Source organism: Nestor notabilis, unplaced genomic scaffold, assembly GCF_000696875.1.
Source record: "Nestor notabilis isolate BGI_N333 unplaced genomic scaffold, ASM69687v1 scaffold8657, whole genome shotgun sequence".
In the NCBI taxonomy this organism is placed as follows: Eukaryota; Metazoa; Chordata; class Aves; order Psittaciformes; family Psittacidae; genus Nestor; species Nestor notabilis.
The window spans coordinates 33,618-54,356 of NW_009936162.1; the positions used below are offsets into that span (position 1 = coordinate 33,618).

The following is a 20,739-nucleotide window of genomic DNA, read 5'->3' on the forward strand; positions in this document are numbered from 1 at the left end:
GAGGAAGGTAGATAAATTCGGGTTTTTCACACCACCTTTCAGATGCTCTTTTTCTTGCTGCCACGTGTTCTCAAATGACAGTTTTGCAGAGAAGTAATTTTTACAAAGAAACAAGAAAGGGTTGGGCTGTCTATACACAAAACTGGTGAAATCATTGGGAATCAATGTACAGGGAGGGATGGGCAGTATTTTAAAAACAGTCCTTGTTCACCACACTACGGAAGGGAAAAACAAACAAACAAAAAGGTGAAAAAATGTATTGTTCCAGCCAGTGTGCTGTTTTAGACTTTGTACTGTGAACTTCCACAAGGTGCAGTCAGTGTTGAATCTCTTTCTTCTTTGAATCTGCTTCACCACCACCTACTTCAGGAGGCCTTTGCCTGGTTGCCTTAAAGCAGCATCACAAATACAGGAGATGAGAGTCCACAAAAATATGATGGGCACCTCATTGCAAAAGAGATCAGTGAAGAACAAAGGAAGAAAGTTTGCAGAAACGGGCTTGGGGAGAGTGAAGAAAGAAGAACCCTGAAGGCCACCAGGTGCGCGTGTATGTGAGGGCGTATCACACGGCTGCGGTCTGTTTGATGCTATGGAAGCTGATTCGTGTTGGAGAGGTGGGGATAGACATGGCACGTGCCACACGCACTCGGAGGGAGTGATGGTCTTGCCAGCGGTGCCATCGTTTCCTGGCAGCAGAACGGACCTGGTGAAAAAAAAATAAAGAACACGACCACTTAGAATACTCAGGTGTTCTCTGTAAAGGGGCACTAGACAGCATTGAGACAAACGATGATATGTGTAAAGACACTGAAACATGCAGGGCTTGATTCAGCTGCCTAAACAAGGGCATTCACTTGATATTCTCTTGGGTACTGCACTCTGGGAACAGCATGGGTTTCCCATGTCTCATATGTCTCATATCTGATCTCTTAAATACCCCAGGGCATTTCAAATGGCAACAAATGTCTAAGCTTATGCAACTGGATCAAGCCCCCAAGATGGATATACCTGATGGAGGTCTTAGAGTGACCTGTCAGAGGGGGTATAGTTGCCTCTGCATCCCTTGTATATGAGTAATCACAGATGATTTAACTAAACATTTGAGTCTACAACACAGACAGACCTGACCTAATCCCTGTGAGCACTTTCTACAGGCAGTGGAGAGCTACTTTACAGTCAACAGGTCACCCTCAAGCAGATGGTTACAAATAGGCCAGATACATCTTGAAGTGCATTATTTTTTTGCATGGACCATAGAGAGCACCCAGGAACTCTGGCTCAAATATGTATGTATATAAGCAAGAGAAAGATAGGGGATAGGAATCCTAGTCTCAAACACAATGGGAGGAAAAGCTTGAGATACTCCTAACATAGACTGTAACCAATTCCTGCCAAATCACTGGCAGAGAAGACTCAAAGTCAGAATCTGGAATGAAACATTCAGAACAATCTCTAGATATTTTTTTTTGACCTCTGCTTACTGCAGAGGCAAGAGCAATTGAGACCCCTAACCCAGGCAGCTAGGTAAGCTTACAAAATCAGGTGAGATGAATCTGGGTCCAGCTTCCTGGACAGTCAATGAGTAATTGTACTCATCACACTTGGAAAGGATGTTGACATTCTGTTGCCAACCTGAAATCCAGTGAACTTTTAAAAAAGGAGTATTGTTACATATGACCTGTATAGCTAGCCAGGGTCTCCTTTGCTAAAACCACATTTGTTTAGAAGGTGGGGTTATAAATAATATAAAATAGACATTACACTTCAGCTACTGACCCACAGCTCTCTTCCTGACCAAGAAAGAACCAGTCAGTATGGTCAAATGGCATTTATCTCTTCCTAAAGTAGATGTCCCAAGTAGGCCAGATACTGTGGTCATATGAAAAATAGCTATTTCCTTTCATTAGTTTTAAAGCGAGTCTAGACAACTAGCTCTGTTTTAGATGTCTGGATTATAAATTTAGCTAATTTTAGACAATATTGGTATCTTATCCTGAATGTTTTTCAGTCTTTAATGTATTTATCTTCACTGCAACCTTGAAAAGTAAAGGAGTGCTCTTATCCCCATTTTACCACCAGCAGGCTAATGCTTGGGTATTAATAGCAGTGATGTTGTAGAGTAGATCTCAATGTGGTTCAGCTACCATAGCAACTGTACAAGGCCTGGGATGAGCTTGCACAGGCTGTGTGAAACACACGCTGACACAGCTTCTCAGCTATTGGCACCTGAGTGAGGTAGAGCAAAGCCATCCTGGGTGTATCTGTAATTACCACCAGGACTGCAGGGAAGATGGTGTTGAAACAAATCGTCCAAAGCTTCACAGCTGCTGCTTTTCTCAATTTCTTGTAAAACTTGGTTCTTGTCTTCAGGTGCATTGTGAGGTCTACTCAAAACACAAGGAACACCCAATGCCACTTCAGAACAGCTCCAACATGCTGCCTAATGGGTGCTCAAATGAGTTGGTGAGCTCTAGTAGCAGAGGTATTTCCCACCAAACCACACACACTGTCAGTATTAGGTGTCCTAGATGAACGGGAATGATGGACTGATGGTTAAAACACTCAACAGTTCACAAGGACGACATGGGAAGGGGGGATCTGCGCTCCTCTCAGATGGTTTCAATCATCTCATTTTTGGTGGGCCTTCAGGGACTTAGACCCATAGTCTGTAGCACTACTACTTAAAACCTCTGAAGTACTGTGAACTGGCACCAAACGATGCCCTCTGTTTACCAGCTTTGTCCATGAAACACACTCCATACAATACTGAAATTGTTTTTTAAAAACAATTTTGCAACTGCCCTCTTTGGTGCCTTCTCAGGGGAATCCTAAATGTGGAAATGTGGCTTTTCTATCAGAGTGCTTCTAGAAGGCACAGACTGGGCAAATTGGACCTGAGGATCTATTTCTTCAAATATTTTCTCAACTACATGTGATCTGTGCTGCTTGATCTGATATTCAAGACAAGTAGATGCAGAGGTTTATAGTAAGGTGAGAAGAGTGCCACACTAGTTTTCTTTATTTTGATTTTGAATCAATTACTTGTTTTGATATAAAGTAGTGATTTTTACACTTCATAGGGGTGGGACAGACCTTAGAAAAATAAAGATTATGAGGAATTAGGACTGCCTGCATGGAGAAGGGGAAGAGTGAATATCCAGTGAAAGAAGAATTAAAATTAAAAGACAGCACTTTCAAGAAGCATGAATGAATCTGAGATGAGAATAACATTGTTAAACAACAGTGCAGGAGATTCCTGGAAGAGTTTCTCATATGACGTAGTAGGTACAACATGTCTCTACTAGTTTCAAGATGGGGTTTGGTCGGTTTCTAACATGAGTTAAATGAGATAGTTACATGAGATAGTTACATGAGTTACAGTCAGGATGGGCTGACACAGTCATATACTACTACAGTAGAAGCCAGCCTGGAATGCTGACTTTCACTGTCTCATCCACCTGACCTCACTGGCTCACTGAACCCTCTTGTTGAAACATGAAAAACAGTGTAAAGATGTGTCATGGTGATGCACTTTCCTGGTTGCCCACTATTTTCAAACCCATTATGGTTCTACCTGGAGTGGCAAAGGGATACTTTATCATAGAATCACAGAATCATAGAATGGTTACAGTTGGAAGGGACCTTAAAGATCATCTAGTCCTGACCCCCCTGCCATGGGCAGGGATGCCTCACACTAGACCAGGTCACTCAAAGCCCCATCCAACCTGGCCTTGAACACCACCAGGGATGGGGCAGCCACAGCTTCTCTGGGCAACCTGTGCCACTGCCTCACCACCCTCACAGGAAAGATTTTCTTGGATTTAAGGGAGGATATTACATACACACAAAGGCAAATATATGTACCTACAAGGGGGGGATGCATCTCTTTGGAAAGCTTGATATTTAGTTTTGGCCAATTATTTATGTTTTCAATATAGACAATGGAGAAAGAGATATGATTACTCTAAGGAGGTGACTTAGATATGTGGAATAAGTAAGTCCTTGCTCAATCTTGTTCCTCTGAGTACAAAAACAGCTTAGCTAAATGTTGGGCACTTAAGGTCTAAGTATGGTATAAGTACCATGAGAAGTGTCAAGAGGGTAACCACTGCCATGGGAAATTGTCCCATGAAGAACAGGGGACTTGACCTGGAGGGGGATGTTGCCTCTTGAATGCTCATTTCTCCCCAGATGTCGGTAAAGGCTGAGATATTGTTAGAAAAGATTTTCCCCCTTTCTGCTGGAGTGAAATTCACCCTTGTAGAGGGAGCCTGTGATTCACTCAAGTCTTTCAAAGAAAGAGGTGAATTTCTTCACCTTTGGTGCAAAAGCAGAGAGTAAATCTTCGGATACAGCACAGTCTTGCTAAAGACATTAATAGCAGACTGGCAGTCCTCTGTGTTCCTGTACTCCAGGTACTCCTACAGCAGCATTCCACTGGGTCATGAAAAGGGGGAGTCACCTGGTGGGCTTTTTGTTATTCTGAGCAACTGGTGTGAAGAGATACTTACTCAGACAGTGAAGCCAGATTAGATTTATCATTTGTGCTTCAAACCAGTCAAGTCAAAAAGAGTCACCTGGAGATAAAGATGCTGAGTCTAAACAAGCAGTTGTCCAAATGGCTTTCATGATATGGTTTGCTTACAAGCTTTGAGAAAGGATAAAAAGTAGTAACAAAAATGCTTGTACAGCTGGAGCCATTCCTAATGGACTGGGCACATGGAAGTAGACTGCACTTAAGACAAGGATGAGTGCAAAGCATTTCTTAATGACAAAATAATTCACTGCAATTAGGATGTGACCAGAGCGCAACCAGAAAAGGTTAAGCCCAAATTTCTCTCTTACAACTGAACTCAGAAACAAAATGTTAGCTTAACTTCAGGTCAGAAAAAAAAGAAAACTGGCTGTAAGAACGTGCTGTAAGAACGTGTTAAAAGAGACCCCGAAAAAGCTACTACACAGCGGAAGAGTAATATAAAAAGATAAAGCAAAATAGCAACTTCAAACCTCGTTGTTAAGATCCACGAGAGCAACTAGGTCTATACATTAAGCATTTGTAGAGTCAGTACTATATCCTAGAGTCAGCATTAGTGCATCTATCACCTGAAATTAACACTTGCCTGTAATAGCCCGAAGATGCTGCAGGCTATCATCACTGGTTAAAGCTTAACAAAGAGCCTCAGGAATACAAATGATCACCTTCTTCTCTATGTAACTTGGTTGCCGATATGGCAACGTGCTGCTGAGCAGAGCACTCAGTTCTCTGTGTTGACCCTTGCCCTGTCTTTTTCTCCCAAAGTTATTCTCTCAGCTCTTTGCACTTTGCATACTGTGAATAATCAGTTTCTGAACATGTGGTCAAATCAAATTTACCTGCAGGCAGAGGAGGTTTGCTTTTGATAAAATAGACATCAACTTTGTATTGGCTATTACTTATGCTAGACATTGGCTGCTAGCTAATTTCTTGCAGCCATCAATTAGAAATTAGCTGAAGAATGAGCCTTTAGCAACATTAAAAAGCAAGTTTTGAAAGAAATGCCATGTCTTATTAGCAGAGAGGAAGAAAGCTTGATCCATTTACACCGTGCTTAGAACAAAGGGGCCCATTCACTTGGGGATTTTTGACTTAATGCTGAAATATAATAGTAGTAATGTAGGTAGAAATGAAGAGTCTGATAAAAGGAGTAGGATTAAATGAGCTGTCATGGTAGTGGAAGCTGGAAGTAGACTACTGGGACCCTGTCATACTCTGTCCCCAGAGAATATCCCTCACATGAAAATGTTAACAAGTGAGGGGCAGGACAACAGGTACTCTCTGACTATAGAATAATCACAGTGTTCAGTAGACTATGACTACATAACCTAAATTAAGTTTTTTGCTTTCCTCATATGAAACTTTTTACTCCCAGAAAACCTGATCCAATGGTAAATGAAATAAATTAAAAAGGTTTATATGGCCTTTTAATGGACTGATTTCTGTGGTATGAAAACAGGTTTCAGTGATAAATTCATCAGGTTCCACCTACACTTAAGCACCTTTGTGCTGTGTTTCAGAACCTCGTGCTGCAGTTTGGAGGTAAGTGGAAAGTAACTTCAAGCATCTTTGCTTCTGAACAGCAGTGCAAATTGTGGAAAAGTTGATGAAGATTTATTCTGTCTTATTGTAAGCTACAGATGAGTAAGAGGGACTTTCAAGCAATATCCAGACCAACAAAAGGGAACTGGCCATGTGGACTTCAAATTTCAAGTCTGACTCTGCAGCATAATCCACTTCCATGAAGTTTCCGAAGCCCTGATCTCTCTGTATCAGATACATAGGAAAGGCCGTAAAGTATTGGCAGCAGTTCATCAAAGAGAGACAACTAAAATAGGCCATTTGAAATCTACCTGTATTTGAGTGCATCATTGCCTATAAATGAAGTTGAAGGTGATGAGCTGAACTGTGTATGTACATGTATTAGATATCTAATCCTAGGGAGATAAATCCCATCCGTTACATAAAAGAACTTAAGCTAACATAAGGTGATGTTACATGATACCTGGAAAGCTTTCCAAAGGGTTAGGGTGTCCCTTAAGGGAGGAGGGACAGTAAATGCTCTGAAGAAGTCAAGATCCTTGGAAGGATTAATTGCAGTTCTAATGGAAGCACAGAAACAAAACAGCCTAAACACAGAGATCCCCGGACTGACAGAGCTGGGGATATGCAGATGAAAATGCTCATACTCTCAGAGAGACAGGGGTGAGTCTTTATTTTATGTAAATAAAGTACATTGCTGAGCAACTATACGTATATCCTACACCACCTCTCACCCTACTGGTATGGATTTACAAGGCTCCCAGTAGAGCTAACCTCTTAGGTCAAAGATGGTCATATTACCATTGGAGAAAAAATTGAACCAAGCATCTCTATAAAGATACCAGTATCACTGTGTAATCCTCCTATGGTAGAGAAGGGAGGTAGTCAAAACAATCTGCAAGGCTCAAGGGAAACAAAAATGAAGCTCGGGTGGAATTTATTTATTTTTTTTCCTCATATAGCCTACATTACACCACTATTTTAGGTACCATAATTTTCTTTTTCTGCTCATCTGCAATTAGTCTGCTTAGCTTGTCTGTAATCAATTTGTTTGTTGACATCTTTGGCAGTAATTCCATACAACCTGATAACAGGTTTGCACCACCTGCCAGACTGGGATGTTGAAGTTTGATTTCTAAAATCACAACAGTGCAATTCTGTTATCATACATAACTGCTTGAGAAGCTAGAACAGTTCTGACTGGTTACAAAAATTTGTCACACGTTTGCAGTGGAAGCAAATGCTGTTCCTTTCTTCTGGGCCACAAACAACCGGAACTAACCACTAGAGAAGAGGGGCTGTGAATGCAGTCAGCCCACCTCAAGCCTCTGTGATTTTGTTGTGGAGTGCTCTGCAGTCACACTCACAAGAGCAGTGGTTTAGTAAAAGGAAGATGGAGTAGGGAAGGACTCTCAGACCAGTCGCTGCCTTTCGCCATGCCTGGACTTTTCATTTTTCCCTCTCTGGCTGGACTCTGGTCTGAAGACACCTACTGTAGCCGCATCAATGAAAGTAACTTTCTACAGAACACAGGGTGTAGGAGATGAGTACTGAGAGGAGACTCAGTCCTGGAATTAACTGCTTCCTGGTGGTCGCAGAGTGAAGGTTTGACTCCTTCAGTTGACTCTATATTGTCCAGCTATCCTCATTAGTACTCATACTTGCATTGTTGGGCACCTTTGCTCAGAAAACAATCACTGTGGGAGATGGAATTAGACTTTAGGCCTCTAGTCCACCCCCATACTCATATTTATTCAGTGATTTGAAGGATTCTTAATTCATATCCTTTGGGTTCAGAATGATTAATGTGAAGTCTGCTTAGATTGGTGGTGGATGACTAACCATGTAGGTGGTGATTCATAGCTGGCAATTATAACGAATAGCTTCCCAAGATGATCAGATCAAAGTAAGCCACTTTGAGCTTAATAGATTTTGAGAGACAGATGGTGCCTAGGTAAAGGGTCAACACACAAAAAAATAAGCATATTTATCCTTGCCTTGTACCGTGTTGTGAGAATAATTTACAGTGCCATCTAACAAAGTAACCTGTTCTATTGCATTCTAGTTATGATTTCTTTCTAAGTCAGCTAATTGCTTTCCATTTTAAATGTACATTCATAGCCAATTATTGATATTGACCAGACAATACCAGAATCTGAGGTCTTCTTGAGCTAGGAATTCATGCTTTGCAGGACAATTTCAGACACAGCATTATGTGAAATTAAATTCAGTCTTGTGATCTCTGAGTTGATAGAAAACATTCTGAGGAGCATCTGTGTTTTTGCAGTCATTGAAAAAGACGTTCACAACCTACATTCATTCTTTTCAAGTGGCATTTAACGTAAACACATATTTTTTATTATACCATTTTTCATAACATCTTAAATTCTCAGAAACCGCTCATCATCAATTTTCTTGGAAGTCCAGAGATGCTCTTTGTCACTCAGATTAAATGAAATTTGCACTAAAACATTTGCAATAAAACATTAAAAACTGTCAACTTTGTATATAAACTGCTTCTTCTCCCTAGATTCACTGGAATAATTTCTGTATAATGTGTGGGCTATTCAAAATCTGAAGAATCATTATCTCCAGTAGAGAGGCCCAAATTACATACATTCTCTCAGGACCTGGCCCATTAGCTTAATTCTCCCTGCAACTGGCAAAGCTACTCCAAGATCAGTACGAAATATTGTGTGTTGTGGAAATGAGGGGAAGTGACATGTTTGTATTCCCACATAAAATGTAAGGAAATAAAACTCATCCCATTTTAAATCCTTTGCATGGACTGCAGTGTAATAACTCTACATTTTCCCTTCAGTGATGCCACTGCCGACCTGTCAGGCCAAATCACTGTGAAATCAGGGACAATACCTTTTATGGTGATATCTTTATTACCTAGGTGCTATCCTCAGAGCACTCAAGGTGCTGCCTTCTCCACTAGATCATCAGATCTATCCAAGCAGCACAGCTGTGTAACTCCTCTGATATGGGGCAAAAGAGCTCACAGGAAGAGAAACACTCAAAGTCATAAGGACACATTTGTTTAAATCAAGAAAGACTACAAGATGTTACAGAGGAAAAAAACCCAACTCTTTTCTGTTTCATTTGCCAAACTTCACAGATAGAACACTGACAAAAAGAAACTTTCATCTGTGATCATAGAATAGAATCACAGAATCATAGAATATCTTGAGTTGGAAGGGACCCATACAGATTACTGAGTCCAATTCCCTGCTCCCTTATGTAGGCATACTCTTCTTAAGAACAGACTTTCACATTCTGAGTGTGTTTTTTAAGAAGTTGATTTTGATCTTTAAACCTAATTTTATTTTTATAGAAGTTTTGAAGTTACACAGACTGAGATGCTCAGACATTGTAGCATCTGGACTGACTGGTATAATATATAGCTATCAAAAGCTAGTAGAATTCTCTTTATTTTCAGTTTATACAGGTTTGTCACCTGTTAGGCCCTGTTTTCTTTGACTCTATCACCATGCAGCCTTATGTTATCTTTCTGCCATTTGCTCAGATTCTGGTACTGCTATTAATGCTACTCTTGTACCCAAACCAAGTAATTCTCATATCAAACAGATTGAGAAATACTCTCATAACATTTACTAAGTTCCACTGCAATGTACACATGCACTTCAACAATACAGGCAATAAATTAATTGCAAAATTTTCTTTCCTCAGAAATGACTGGGGTTAATTGTAGCTTCTCCTTATTCTGAGAACATTAAAACCTAGCAAGCCTACGCAAAGGCTGCATCCAATTTACCTTCATCACCACTTCTAGTAGAGATGCCTCTCTAAAAGCAACTGATGTCAGAATACAAATGATATTTTGGTACTTCCCTACTTCTCTTGTGATGCTGTTCACACGCACTAAGAAATACAGGCCTTTTTATAGCAGGTAATTGAGGAAAACAATGTGCTGCAAATCTGAGCAGTAAATGACTTTACTGCTTAGACATGGAAGCTTACAGTAAGAAAACACACTTTTGCTATGCTAACAAGCAAGGTCTTCATATATGCCTCAGTTTGCAGTGTAGCCTGTACAGACCTCTTATTTTACAAAAAGGCAAAACACAGCATTATTGACAGCTTTTGCAATGTGATGTGGCGTTCAGGATGCTAACCGGGAAACATAAGCTCTTCTTAGAATGCTCTGTGAGTATGTGAAGATCTAGGGAGGATAGGCACTAGCACAAGGGAGAGCTTTAATAATAGTATAATATAAGATGCATATTTTTTCTTGAAAAATACAATTGCAAACCCAGAAAGCACTGAAAATTCACTGAATCTTCTACTTGTTTCTGAGCTGTGCAAAGCTGAAGCTAAAACAGAGCAGGAAATTTCACCCTTTAAACCTTTATGATACTTCAAAAACATTCCCACAGCAGATTAAGATGAATCCAAAGTCATTTCACCGTTTTGAAATAGTCAATACTGCAGTATTTGGGGAGTTTAGACTTATATAATACCTCAAAGAAGTATTTAGGGAGTGGCCATGGTTTAGCTAATCAAGTGGAAGTTGCACATTAGATGTAAACATATGGCTACAGGGAAGATTTAGCTCACAAATTCAACTATTTGTAGGTGTCTACAGGTGAGCAGAGTGTCTAGGCATGTATAATAGTTAATGGAGAGACAGTCCACACTTTCAATGAAGTCTGGAGTTGTTCAGGTGAGCAAACGGAGGTGTCTATTGTAGGCTAAGCTGATGAGAAGAACATTGCATCCACTGGCTTGACTTAGTAACATGGACATTTTAGAAGATACTTGGATCCCACTTGACTTCTCACTTCCCATTCAGAAGGTGTGAATCTTCTATAGATCCTATATCATAAGTGGTAGAACCATGTGGATGCCTCAGATAATCTATAGCCTCTCAGGCAGCACTAGGTATCTATGTTCAGTGAAATTAATCAAGATCACCTACATCACCCAAGCTGGGTGTCTTAACCTTGAACTGACTCCCACAGAAATGCCATTCCAAGCATAATAGTAGTGTGATATCTGGGAAAATCAATTAAGGACATCATTCCAGGTCTGCTAGTAAACTGTTATCAACGCATAGAAGTACATGACGTGAATCATCCTGCATTTCAACAAACTCGATTATGTCTGAACTCATTTAAGTTACAGGAAACAGCAGGTTGGCTCATGGCTTTGGACAGAGAACCTTGGAGTGCTGTGGTGAAGGGGACATTTCTCCCAGTACAAGACAGCTGAAAGAATCCCAGAACAGCCAAAAGCGTGAAAGCTTGGTATGAACAGCCAAGTGGTCCTAGCCCAAGTGCACAAAATGGAAGAGAACTAGGCTGATCCAAAGTCCTGACTGAATAAGAAATCCTGCGGCTTGGGTTCCAGCCCTTGGTGTTCACTATGACACTGGGGGGGGGGGGGGGGGGGTGTGCCCTGGGGGGGGGGGGAATCTCTTAAAAAAGCCTGCTGTCTACATGGAAGATTCTCCTTCTGCACTAACAGTGTAAACCTGATGAATACAAGAAGTAGTACTGAATGGACATGCCAGACTTTTAGTGTTTTTAACCTCATCAGACTATGCAGTACAGCAGCTCACAAAAACAAAGCATGGTAATGAGCAACTCAGCTATACGGCAAGGTAGTCACTCAGTTAAGGTGCCTGTACTTCTGGGGGAAGATTTCACCTTGCTTTTTGTTAAGAGGCAAACAGAGTGGCCAGAATTTATTGAAGGCAAGTTGGAAAGAGAACTTAGAACACTCTGCTGCCAGTATGTAAAAGTAGCATATGCCTAACCTGAGAAAGCTTCTTGTTAACATCACCTCAGAATTAATGAGGAAGAGGGGAAATGAAGAAGTAAAAAAAATACTGGTCCTGGCTCTTCATTGGCTGAAGTATAGAAAATGTTGCGCAGCAGCCACATGAGAAGACATGCCCATTCTTTCTCATAGCCCACAATGAAATTAAGCAGTAGCACGAATCAAGTACATACCAAACGGCACAGGAATAATTAAGACATAGAATTAATTTCTGCAGAGACACAAATTTTGACGGGACAAAGATGACACAGTTAAATGCAGGTAAATGAGACACTAGCAGTGTAAGTAGGGACAAGATATAAATCTCTCACACTTTGGGGTGTAAGTCAAACACTGAGGGATATTAGTGACACCTTTCTTGTTTGAGTAGCAGCACTTAAAATTAATTTTGAGGAACACCAGTGACCCTGTCCCCAACCCTCTTTTCTGAATGCAATAGACACTGATCACTCAGAGGTAGATATGCTCACAGAAAGACTCACTCAGCTCAGCATGGCCATAATGAAATAAAAATGGGTCACCTACAGCATATCTTTAACAAGAGCCCAGATCAGAAGAAATGCTTAGGTATGCCCAGAAATCATATTTATAATTAATGAGAAACTTCAAAAAAGCCTTAAAATGAAGAACAAAAATCTGAGAAAACTCCTTTTCCTCTGCCCTGATCTCCCAAGTAATAACCTGATTTTGATAAACTTTTGTGAATAAGGACACCTACAAAGAGAATTGGGAAATTCAGGTGCACATTAACAGAAACTTCTGCAAGAGCAACAGACTGAAGGGACTATGACCTCATGTAAAAAACATCTCATGTCTCTATATTAATCAGGCATTCAAGTAAGTTCCACCTCCCAAGAATTAATTACAATGACAAAAGGGGGCGCTACTTACCTCGCCATTCAAAAAGCAGTAAAATACTGACACAAAGAAACCCTGTAAAGGATAGAAAACAGTCAGTTATTAAGTATGAATTTTAACACGCAGAATCAGGGACTGAGCTGGGATCATCCTGAGCAAAAACATAATCTTACTGAGATCATCCACCTTTAGACAGATGAAATCGGTACTGTACAACTTAATGAGAAAATACTGTCTTGCAGCTCACAGGTGAGACATCAGAGCTAGAATCTAGGCAGCTCTTCTACTAATAGAGGCATTGCCACTTCAGCTGTGCTAAAGCATAGCTACAGCTTCCAGTTGACCCCCCTAGAATAGCACAAACCTCTCACAGGTGCTACAGTATGCCTGTCAGATCTATATGGATGTCTCAGACACAGGGAGGTACCAAATGACCCATGATGGTCTTGTATGGGCAAGTGTATCATCAAGTTGCTTACATTCATCTGAGCTGAACTGCTCTGTGGAATCTATTGACAGCAGTGACTAGACCCCTGTAATGACTGCAAACATTGCAATGACTATAATGGAAGCTCAGATGACAACATGATGACACTTTCATCTTTAAACCTGTGAGTAGAATCCTACCCATTTTGCTTTCTGAAACGGACTGTAATTATTGTCATCATAAAGGAGAGATTTCCTGTGTTTTCTTTTTACATATTTCTTTGTAACACTAACAACAAAATAACCAGTGCAGCATTTTTTAAGACATTGAGCATCAGCAGATAAACAGTACAATTAATTTTAGGGAATTAAAAATGTGGATAGGTTCATTAATAAAAGCTAAAGTTTCTTTGTTCATAGATTAAAAGGGACATTTTTCATTTTGGATATTCAGTTGTGATTTCTGGTGGAAAACTCTCTTTCAAAGCTAAACGTGCAATCAGTAAAAACAGTAACCCAAACCTCAAAACTTCTGTAATACATAACCCTAGATTTGGCTTGACAGTGTGCGTGCTGTATATTTGCATTGGTATCCTGGGTATCAGAGTGCTTGTTCCTGCCCATATCAGAGACAAAACATTAATGTCAAGCATAGTTCCACCTTAGTTCAGTAAGGTCTTTAAGCGGAGGTGGAGCTCTAGGACACACCTACAAATCCAGAAATCTGGTACAATTACTCACATTCCACTGCCTTTTATCCTGGAAGAGTTACTAAGTTAAGGGGAGGGAGGAGACAGGTATGAGTTCTTAGTTGGTACAGTCTGAGGGCTGAGTGCATGCACCACTGCAACAGAGCTGGAGTGAGAAGCTAAGCAATATAGCTGACGTCTTAATCAAGTGAGCCCAACTGGTAGGGATTGTTTCCCTTTGCTTTAGCAACACCTACTCTAAGTCTCAGCTCACTGTGTGCTTTGTGAAGAAAGAGGTTCCTTGGGAGGCTGATTTCAGGGGCATTTTAGGATAGATGCAACATAATCTCTCTCTCCGTTGGCTTTAGATGGAGCCCAGGTGAGCATCTGTAGCTACAGACTGAACATAGTGTTGATGTTAAGGGAGATGAATCCCTCCAGTACACATCTGAGAGATGCCCACTCCACATGACATGCTTATATATCTATTATGTAAGCATGAACAAGGCTGACCTATTTTCAACTAATATTTCTATTATGGACTTAATTGCCATAAATTCATGGCTGAAATGCACTGAGGATCCTTTCAGCCGTAACTGATACCAGCTGTAAACATACTCTCTTACCTGAAAAGATTGCAGGAAGGAATTGAAATAGATGAAAACAATCTGGGAAATGTCATCTTCGCCAGGGTTGACAAAGAAAAGCATGTAGGTGATGCCCAGCAGAGGCAGAAGAACTAACGTTGCCTTGACTGCCTTCCTGCGAGCAGGAAACAGAAAACACAAGTGAACACAAGAAAGAACAACTGTGCTATCTGAACCACTGCAGATTGACCCAATCCAAACAAATCTCTCCTTAGCAGAGAGAGGGGATGAGTTTCAGAGCAATTCAGAGGGAAGTGAAGTACCTACACCTGCTAGAGAGGGAACTGAGGTGTCTCCTTAAGACAGTTCAGCACCTGCACACGTCAAACAGGGTGAGAAGAAAACAAAAGGATGGCTTAAGACGTCAGGGCTGTCTGAAATCCCTAGTCACTGAAGGAAAGAAACATTTTAAGAGAGAAATTAATGTCAACTTTTGTCCATTGTCTATCACTAGTGCATAGCTAGAAAACACAAGTTCTCCCTGTGGGTACCTCCATCTCACAAGGCATGCTGCTAGAGCATTTGCTGCGTATAGCAGTGGAAGCCTATATTTGCACAATGGCTAAATACTGTTTTTTTTCCCAGGAGGACACCCAAGTTTTAGACACTTCTCAGTCTGCCTGAACAGGAACAGTCCCAAGGTTTGTCACCAGATTATTGTTTAACCCAAGGTGAAGGCTCCCAGGGTCCTCAAGCAATGAAGAACACCAGTTTCTTAGGGCTCAGGAGAGGATATTTAAGAGGGAGCCTATCGGATACCATGTCTGAAAGGCTGGACAGAGTTTAGGAGAGGATCATGGAAAGATTGACAGCCTCCACCTTGGGTTGTGAAGCTACAGGTGAGTTTGCTAGTTAACACTACCTGACCAGTGCCTGACCACTTGGACAATCATGTTCTGGGAAAATTTTTGCCTTTAAATCCTACTGCTTGTCCCCACATTGTGAACTCCAAGGGACAAATGGTAACCTTTTTTATATCCCTCCCTTTCTCTCTCTTCTTCATCTAGACAGTTTCTTTTCCATCAATGAGGCTTTCATTTTGCTGAAGCCCTGAGATTCTCCGCAGGTTTGGTGAGTGATTTCTTATACCTCAGGGTGATGTGATAAACGCACAACTTAGCTGCTGACCAAGGCAGGAATGCAGTGCTCATGAGACCTGTTCTATGCCCATCTTTTGGTTCTGTCTGGAGTGTAAATGTTTTCTCTCCCTCTGCAACACCTGCACACCCAACTCCATTGCTTAGCACTGTCTTATAAATAATAAACAAGCCAGTGGTACACAGTGAAGCACAGTGATTATTAAGGGGCTAATCCTTATTACTGGTGCTATAATAGTGTCTTGGGATGTCAGTTGCAGAACAGCACCTCATTGTGCTACGTACTGTACACACATAAAAGACTGAAATTTTGCTAAGTCTGTATAAATCTCTGTATAATGCTGTAACAGGTAGATAAAGACAGGCAGGTAGGCAAGCAGGGGAGCACAGAAACATCACCAGTGTCATGATAGAGTGACAGTCTTAACAAAATAGCTGCCACTCATTTAATATCTGCTTAACAAGTGTTTGTACTACTTAGCTTTAGAGCAGCAAGGCTTGCCTCAGGCTTTCCTGGAATTCTAAGGCTTTCTATTTAGGCTGTGAAAAAGAAGTCTCCCTTACAGAGACTGTAGCAAGGATAAGATCACCATCATCTATTCAAGGATGAAGGCAGTTACTTCAGATTGCCTCAGAATCTAATATTTCTAATGCTCCCTGCAAACTAGGAGGGCTTTTCCATGCTAGTTTTAGTGTAATGGAATGAGGTTTGAGCATGAAAAAGGGGTATTTTTGCCTTTCATTTCTCAGGAAATGTGCAGAGAAATGTCTGAACAAGAAAATCAGACTTCTGCATTAACTTCACATTTGTCTTCAAACCCCAGACAGGAGTAAAAAGATGGAATCAGGCAAAGCAACAAAACTCCATTATTGCAGCAGAATTGCCTCCAAAGTCAAGGGCAGGCTAAATTGAGGCCATCAGGATTCAAGCATCAGCTTGATACACTGAAATTTTATCTAGAAGTGGTTTAAAGGATTGAGACCATTCTTACTGTGCTATTTCCCAGTGTAAGGACCTGTCTGTCCATATATGCTCCAAACCTTGCAAGATACTGCAAATGCTAACAGACTATTTAGACTGACCTAAGCCCACACTGCTGCTGGAAGGGGCCAGGCCACCTTCCTTCTGCTGCCCTGCGCTGAACATTCTTGTCTCCTCCTTTCTGCTATAGCAGTGCTTGTCAGGTTGCACAGCCAGCCAGCTTGGGGAACTGATCTGCCTGAGAAGCCACCCCATAGGAAGGTAATGATTTGCTGTGGATCAGTTCTGTGATGCAACCCACTGAGTGGTTACACTAATGCTGGCATCAGCTTAGAAGGGGCACAGTCACCCTTCATTCCTATACCCTTCACTTTAAAAAAACATTAAACCCTACTATAAATAACCTGTATGCACACAGTAATCATAAGTAATGGTACTGCTATTGATTACAGATATGAGTATTTCGGCCCAGGCTCTGATGTTCTTTTACTTCTGACTCTGCTGGGATTTTGGTATGAACAAAGATCTTAATATGCATATGCACATAATTTATTCAGCAGTCTTCATATTGTATTGTTCTGCATCTACAAAACTAGAGACTGGGACAGAGAAGCAACCTACTAGAGACCACAGTTTATCACTGATTTAGCTGCATGAATGGTCTAGTCATCAGTGAAAGGAGTTGTGATATATTTATATAATACATATGCTTGTGTACATACAGAAACTGATAAAGTTCCTATCCTCACTTGAAATCAAATCCTTCTGATTTCATTGGAAGTGCAAAATTTCATGTGTGCGTTGGCATGTGCAAGCCTGAAGGAGGTGAAGAGGCTGCTGACTGCAGCAGGGCACACGGCTGTGCCTGTAAGCCTAGGGTGTTTGCTTTGCTTGGACATTGAAATGGAGTGGATGGACAAAATGCAGGTATACTTTTATAGGTTGCCTGAAAAAACAAATACTGTGTACTTAACTGTATGAATTCAAAGGGCAACCCTCCGAGATGAACAGTGGCATCTCGAAAGACAAAGATGGGCCAAGGGCAAGACAGGCAAGGCAGTTCTTAACACCAGAAACAGCAAGAAGCACTAGCTGACTTACCTGTACTGTATTGTCTCTGAAGTGGTTGAAGCTCTCAGCTTTGTCATTAAAATCCTAACTATGTTAAACAGAAATACAAAGTTTATCTGGAAAAGAAGGAAGAGAGAAGAAAAAATAAGACCGGTGAATCAAATAATGGCGTAAAGAATATAATATGCCTTCAAAGGCATATTTTGCTGTTCCTATCTGATTGAAAACAGCCTTTTGGTTTTACCATTGATTGCAACAGACTCAGGAGTTTACTGGCAATATCAGACTATGCAGAAAATATCCAAAAGCCATTAATGTTTTCAAAACAGCAATGAAAATGGAGTACAAAACTCATGGTCCCAGCAAGGAACTTATTTTTATTCTCTATTACTACTTTCCCGGGTGCCACAAAGAAGTACAGGTGGGATTTTTTTGGCTTCTTGCCTCTGTTTCTGATTGAGCTCATCCAAGGCTCCCTGCACAGAGCATTTGATAGCACTTGCTGTGTTGTTATGGCAGGCATTTGAAACCATTTTTCCATTCCAGCTCAGGCTGTAATGGTTAGGTGGGGCTCCCCAGGCCTATAGTACAAGGCTGCACTGCAGAAATCTGAATGTGAGCTAGGCACACCAGACTCCCTTTCTATTCAGTGAAGGCTATACCTTGCACTAGCAAGAGACATTTAAAACAGAACAGATGAACCATACCAGAAAAATGCATATTTTTTTTGCACGGTCTTTAAAGGTGAGATGACTGTATTTACCACTACCCTTTTTAATCTGCTGAGCTAGGTAATTATTATTTCTGTTACCATGTCACCACCAAGAACTGAGTTTTGCTCTAATTACTGTTGTTGTAGCATTGCTAGCAATGTTGTTACATAAATTTCCTCTCAGTGTAAACACGAAAGAAAAAAACAACCCTGAAAAGAAGATTCTGGATTATAGACTGTGATCAGCAGAAAGATTTGGCACTGAGGAGCAAGTTTTGGGTTGCTTTCAACACATGAAGTAGGGTAGCTTACAACATACTGATCTATCTCAAAATTCTTGACGGCATCATACACTGTTAGAACTGCAGAACTGTTATCTCAGGACTGCCGAGGTCACAACCTATGCTTTTGAGAAGATGTTTATCTCGCACACATTTCCAGAGTCCCAGGGTTCCTGGCATTTTGCAATCTATGAATGGAATGATTCTGTGATTGACCTCTGACTCTTTATGAACACTGTATCAGAGCTGCCAATTTAAAGGTGTTCTCAAAATAGGCTCCCATTTTTTCATGCAGTGTGGTATATTTCAATGATCGCAGTATCTTGGCATCCATCAGATCGTCCCCTGCAGTTGCTTTAACATTATTTATAAGAAATGGTACAATAAGTACCTGAATAGACACTGGGAGACTGGCAGCATTGGTAATCATGAACATTAAACACTTACTATGTGAGATACCAAAATGCTTCTCTAGCAGCTAACATGTGACATTTTTGAAATTATTTTGTTAGCAGAGCAGGGCCTTAGGCAGTACAAGAAATAAATAAAACAGTGCAGTTTGTATTTTTTTTTTGATGGAATTGTCTTTGTCATATTTAAGAGCATGAAGTTAAATGCTTCTCTATTTATCAGAGACTAAACCAGCTTCATACCACTGGTTTGACTTGAAACTTTAACTCCTCACATTGGTGACTACCCCATTCCTCAATTCAGAAAATGTTCAGGCAATCTCCACTGACGCGGAGGTATATGGGGGTGTCCATCCCACAGAAAGAAAACTTCTACTTCTGAAATTCTGCTACTAAATCTTGAGGTCCCTTGTCAGCTCAGAGCTAGGTTTGAGCTACTTCTATTGAGGATGCAAAAAGGGCACCTATCCAGAACTTGCCACTTTTGCAATTGTAATGGAAGGTGCCAGATGGAAGTATACACTCATAGGGAAGGGCAAGTTCCAAATATAAGTAGGACTAATCACATGGGGTTAACATGATGAATTGGACAGGAGAAAGCATTTCAAGTTTCATGAGTCCTACTTTGATGTGACAACGGGGAACTGGAAATTCAAATTGCCACAGCCTGCATCAGAAAAATTAAGAATATTGATCTTCTCTGTAATTAAATTGCAGAAGTGTGATTCATCAGTCCAGAAGAATTGCTAGCTGAAAAGTTTGGGAGTTACTTCACTAGAAATAGCTCCTTATTCTGTATAAATCAATTTTTCATTCTCCCACTCTTTTCCCTAAGATCCCCTTATTCGAGGGTTGCAGAAAGAGAACACTGATGATCTACAGAAAGGATGTATTAATACTTCTCACCTAAATTTTCATGCATGTTTGTGCTGATCCCTGTGACAGCTGGCTAGCTCATCTGGTTGGCAGCAGTAATACTGACTCTCAGATGAAGCTTGCTTGTGCTGGGTACCACCAAAAGTTGAGCATCCTAATGGAGGCCACATTCAGAGAGAGAATTCAGCTACCCACACACAGACCACAGCAGCATTTGAGGAACTCTCATGTAGCGAAGGCCTGTGATCCACGTGACACAGTGCTGGTGAGAGACCACAACTGTCTACAGCAGCAACAGTAAGGCAGACACACTGGTGCTTACTTTTAACAAGCTGTCCAGTGTCCCTGGAAAGCCTGCTAGGGATGTTATTTCTATAATATTTCCTAGGAGAGAGGCCACTCACCGTGAGCCCTCTTCCTAGTTCATGCATTGAATATCCTTAGTCACTTCGGCAGTGTTCAAGCCTGTGGGCCCAAAGACAGACGCTAAAATCCACCTGAGGATGTACGGAGCAATTCCAAGTCTTCATTTCAGAGTATCTGTCACCCTGCCTCTTCCATTAATGTTTGTGATCATGTACTTGTCAACAAGGTGGATGGTCTTGCAAACATCTTCCTATTATACTGTTTTCCTTCGATCTTTCTCCCAAAGTTCTCCTTTGCTGTGCAATCCTTCAAATGCCAGAGAGGATGCTTTAGGTCTCATGTCCACAATAACTCAGTAGCCTTGCAGACAGCCCTAAGGTAGGTATCTACCCCTGAGCTAGTTAACACCACCTCTTTTAATAACCTATGAAGAGGTAGTT

General features: G+C 40.9%; 1 protein-coding gene across 1 annotated transcript in view; it reads right to left on the reverse strand.

Moving 5' to 3' along the window:
- Nucleotides 1-259: 259 nt before the first annotated feature.
- The window catches only part of CRHR2 (corticotropin releasing hormone receptor 2), a 66,294-nt gene continuing 45,814 nt past the window's right edge, over nt 260-20,739 (reverse strand). The window contains exons 8-11 of the mRNA XM_010018201.1: nt 17,685-17,770; nt 14,484-14,619; nt 12,776-12,817; nt 260-703 (exon numbers count right to left, since the gene is read on the reverse strand). Coding sequence (XP_010016503.1) covers nt 563-703; nt 12,776-12,817; nt 14,484-14,619; nt 17,685-17,770 — 405 coding nt within the window. The 3' untranslated portion in view covers nt 260-562. The remainder of the gene's footprint in view (nt 704-12,775; nt 12,818-14,483; nt 14,620-17,684; nt 17,771-20,739) is intronic.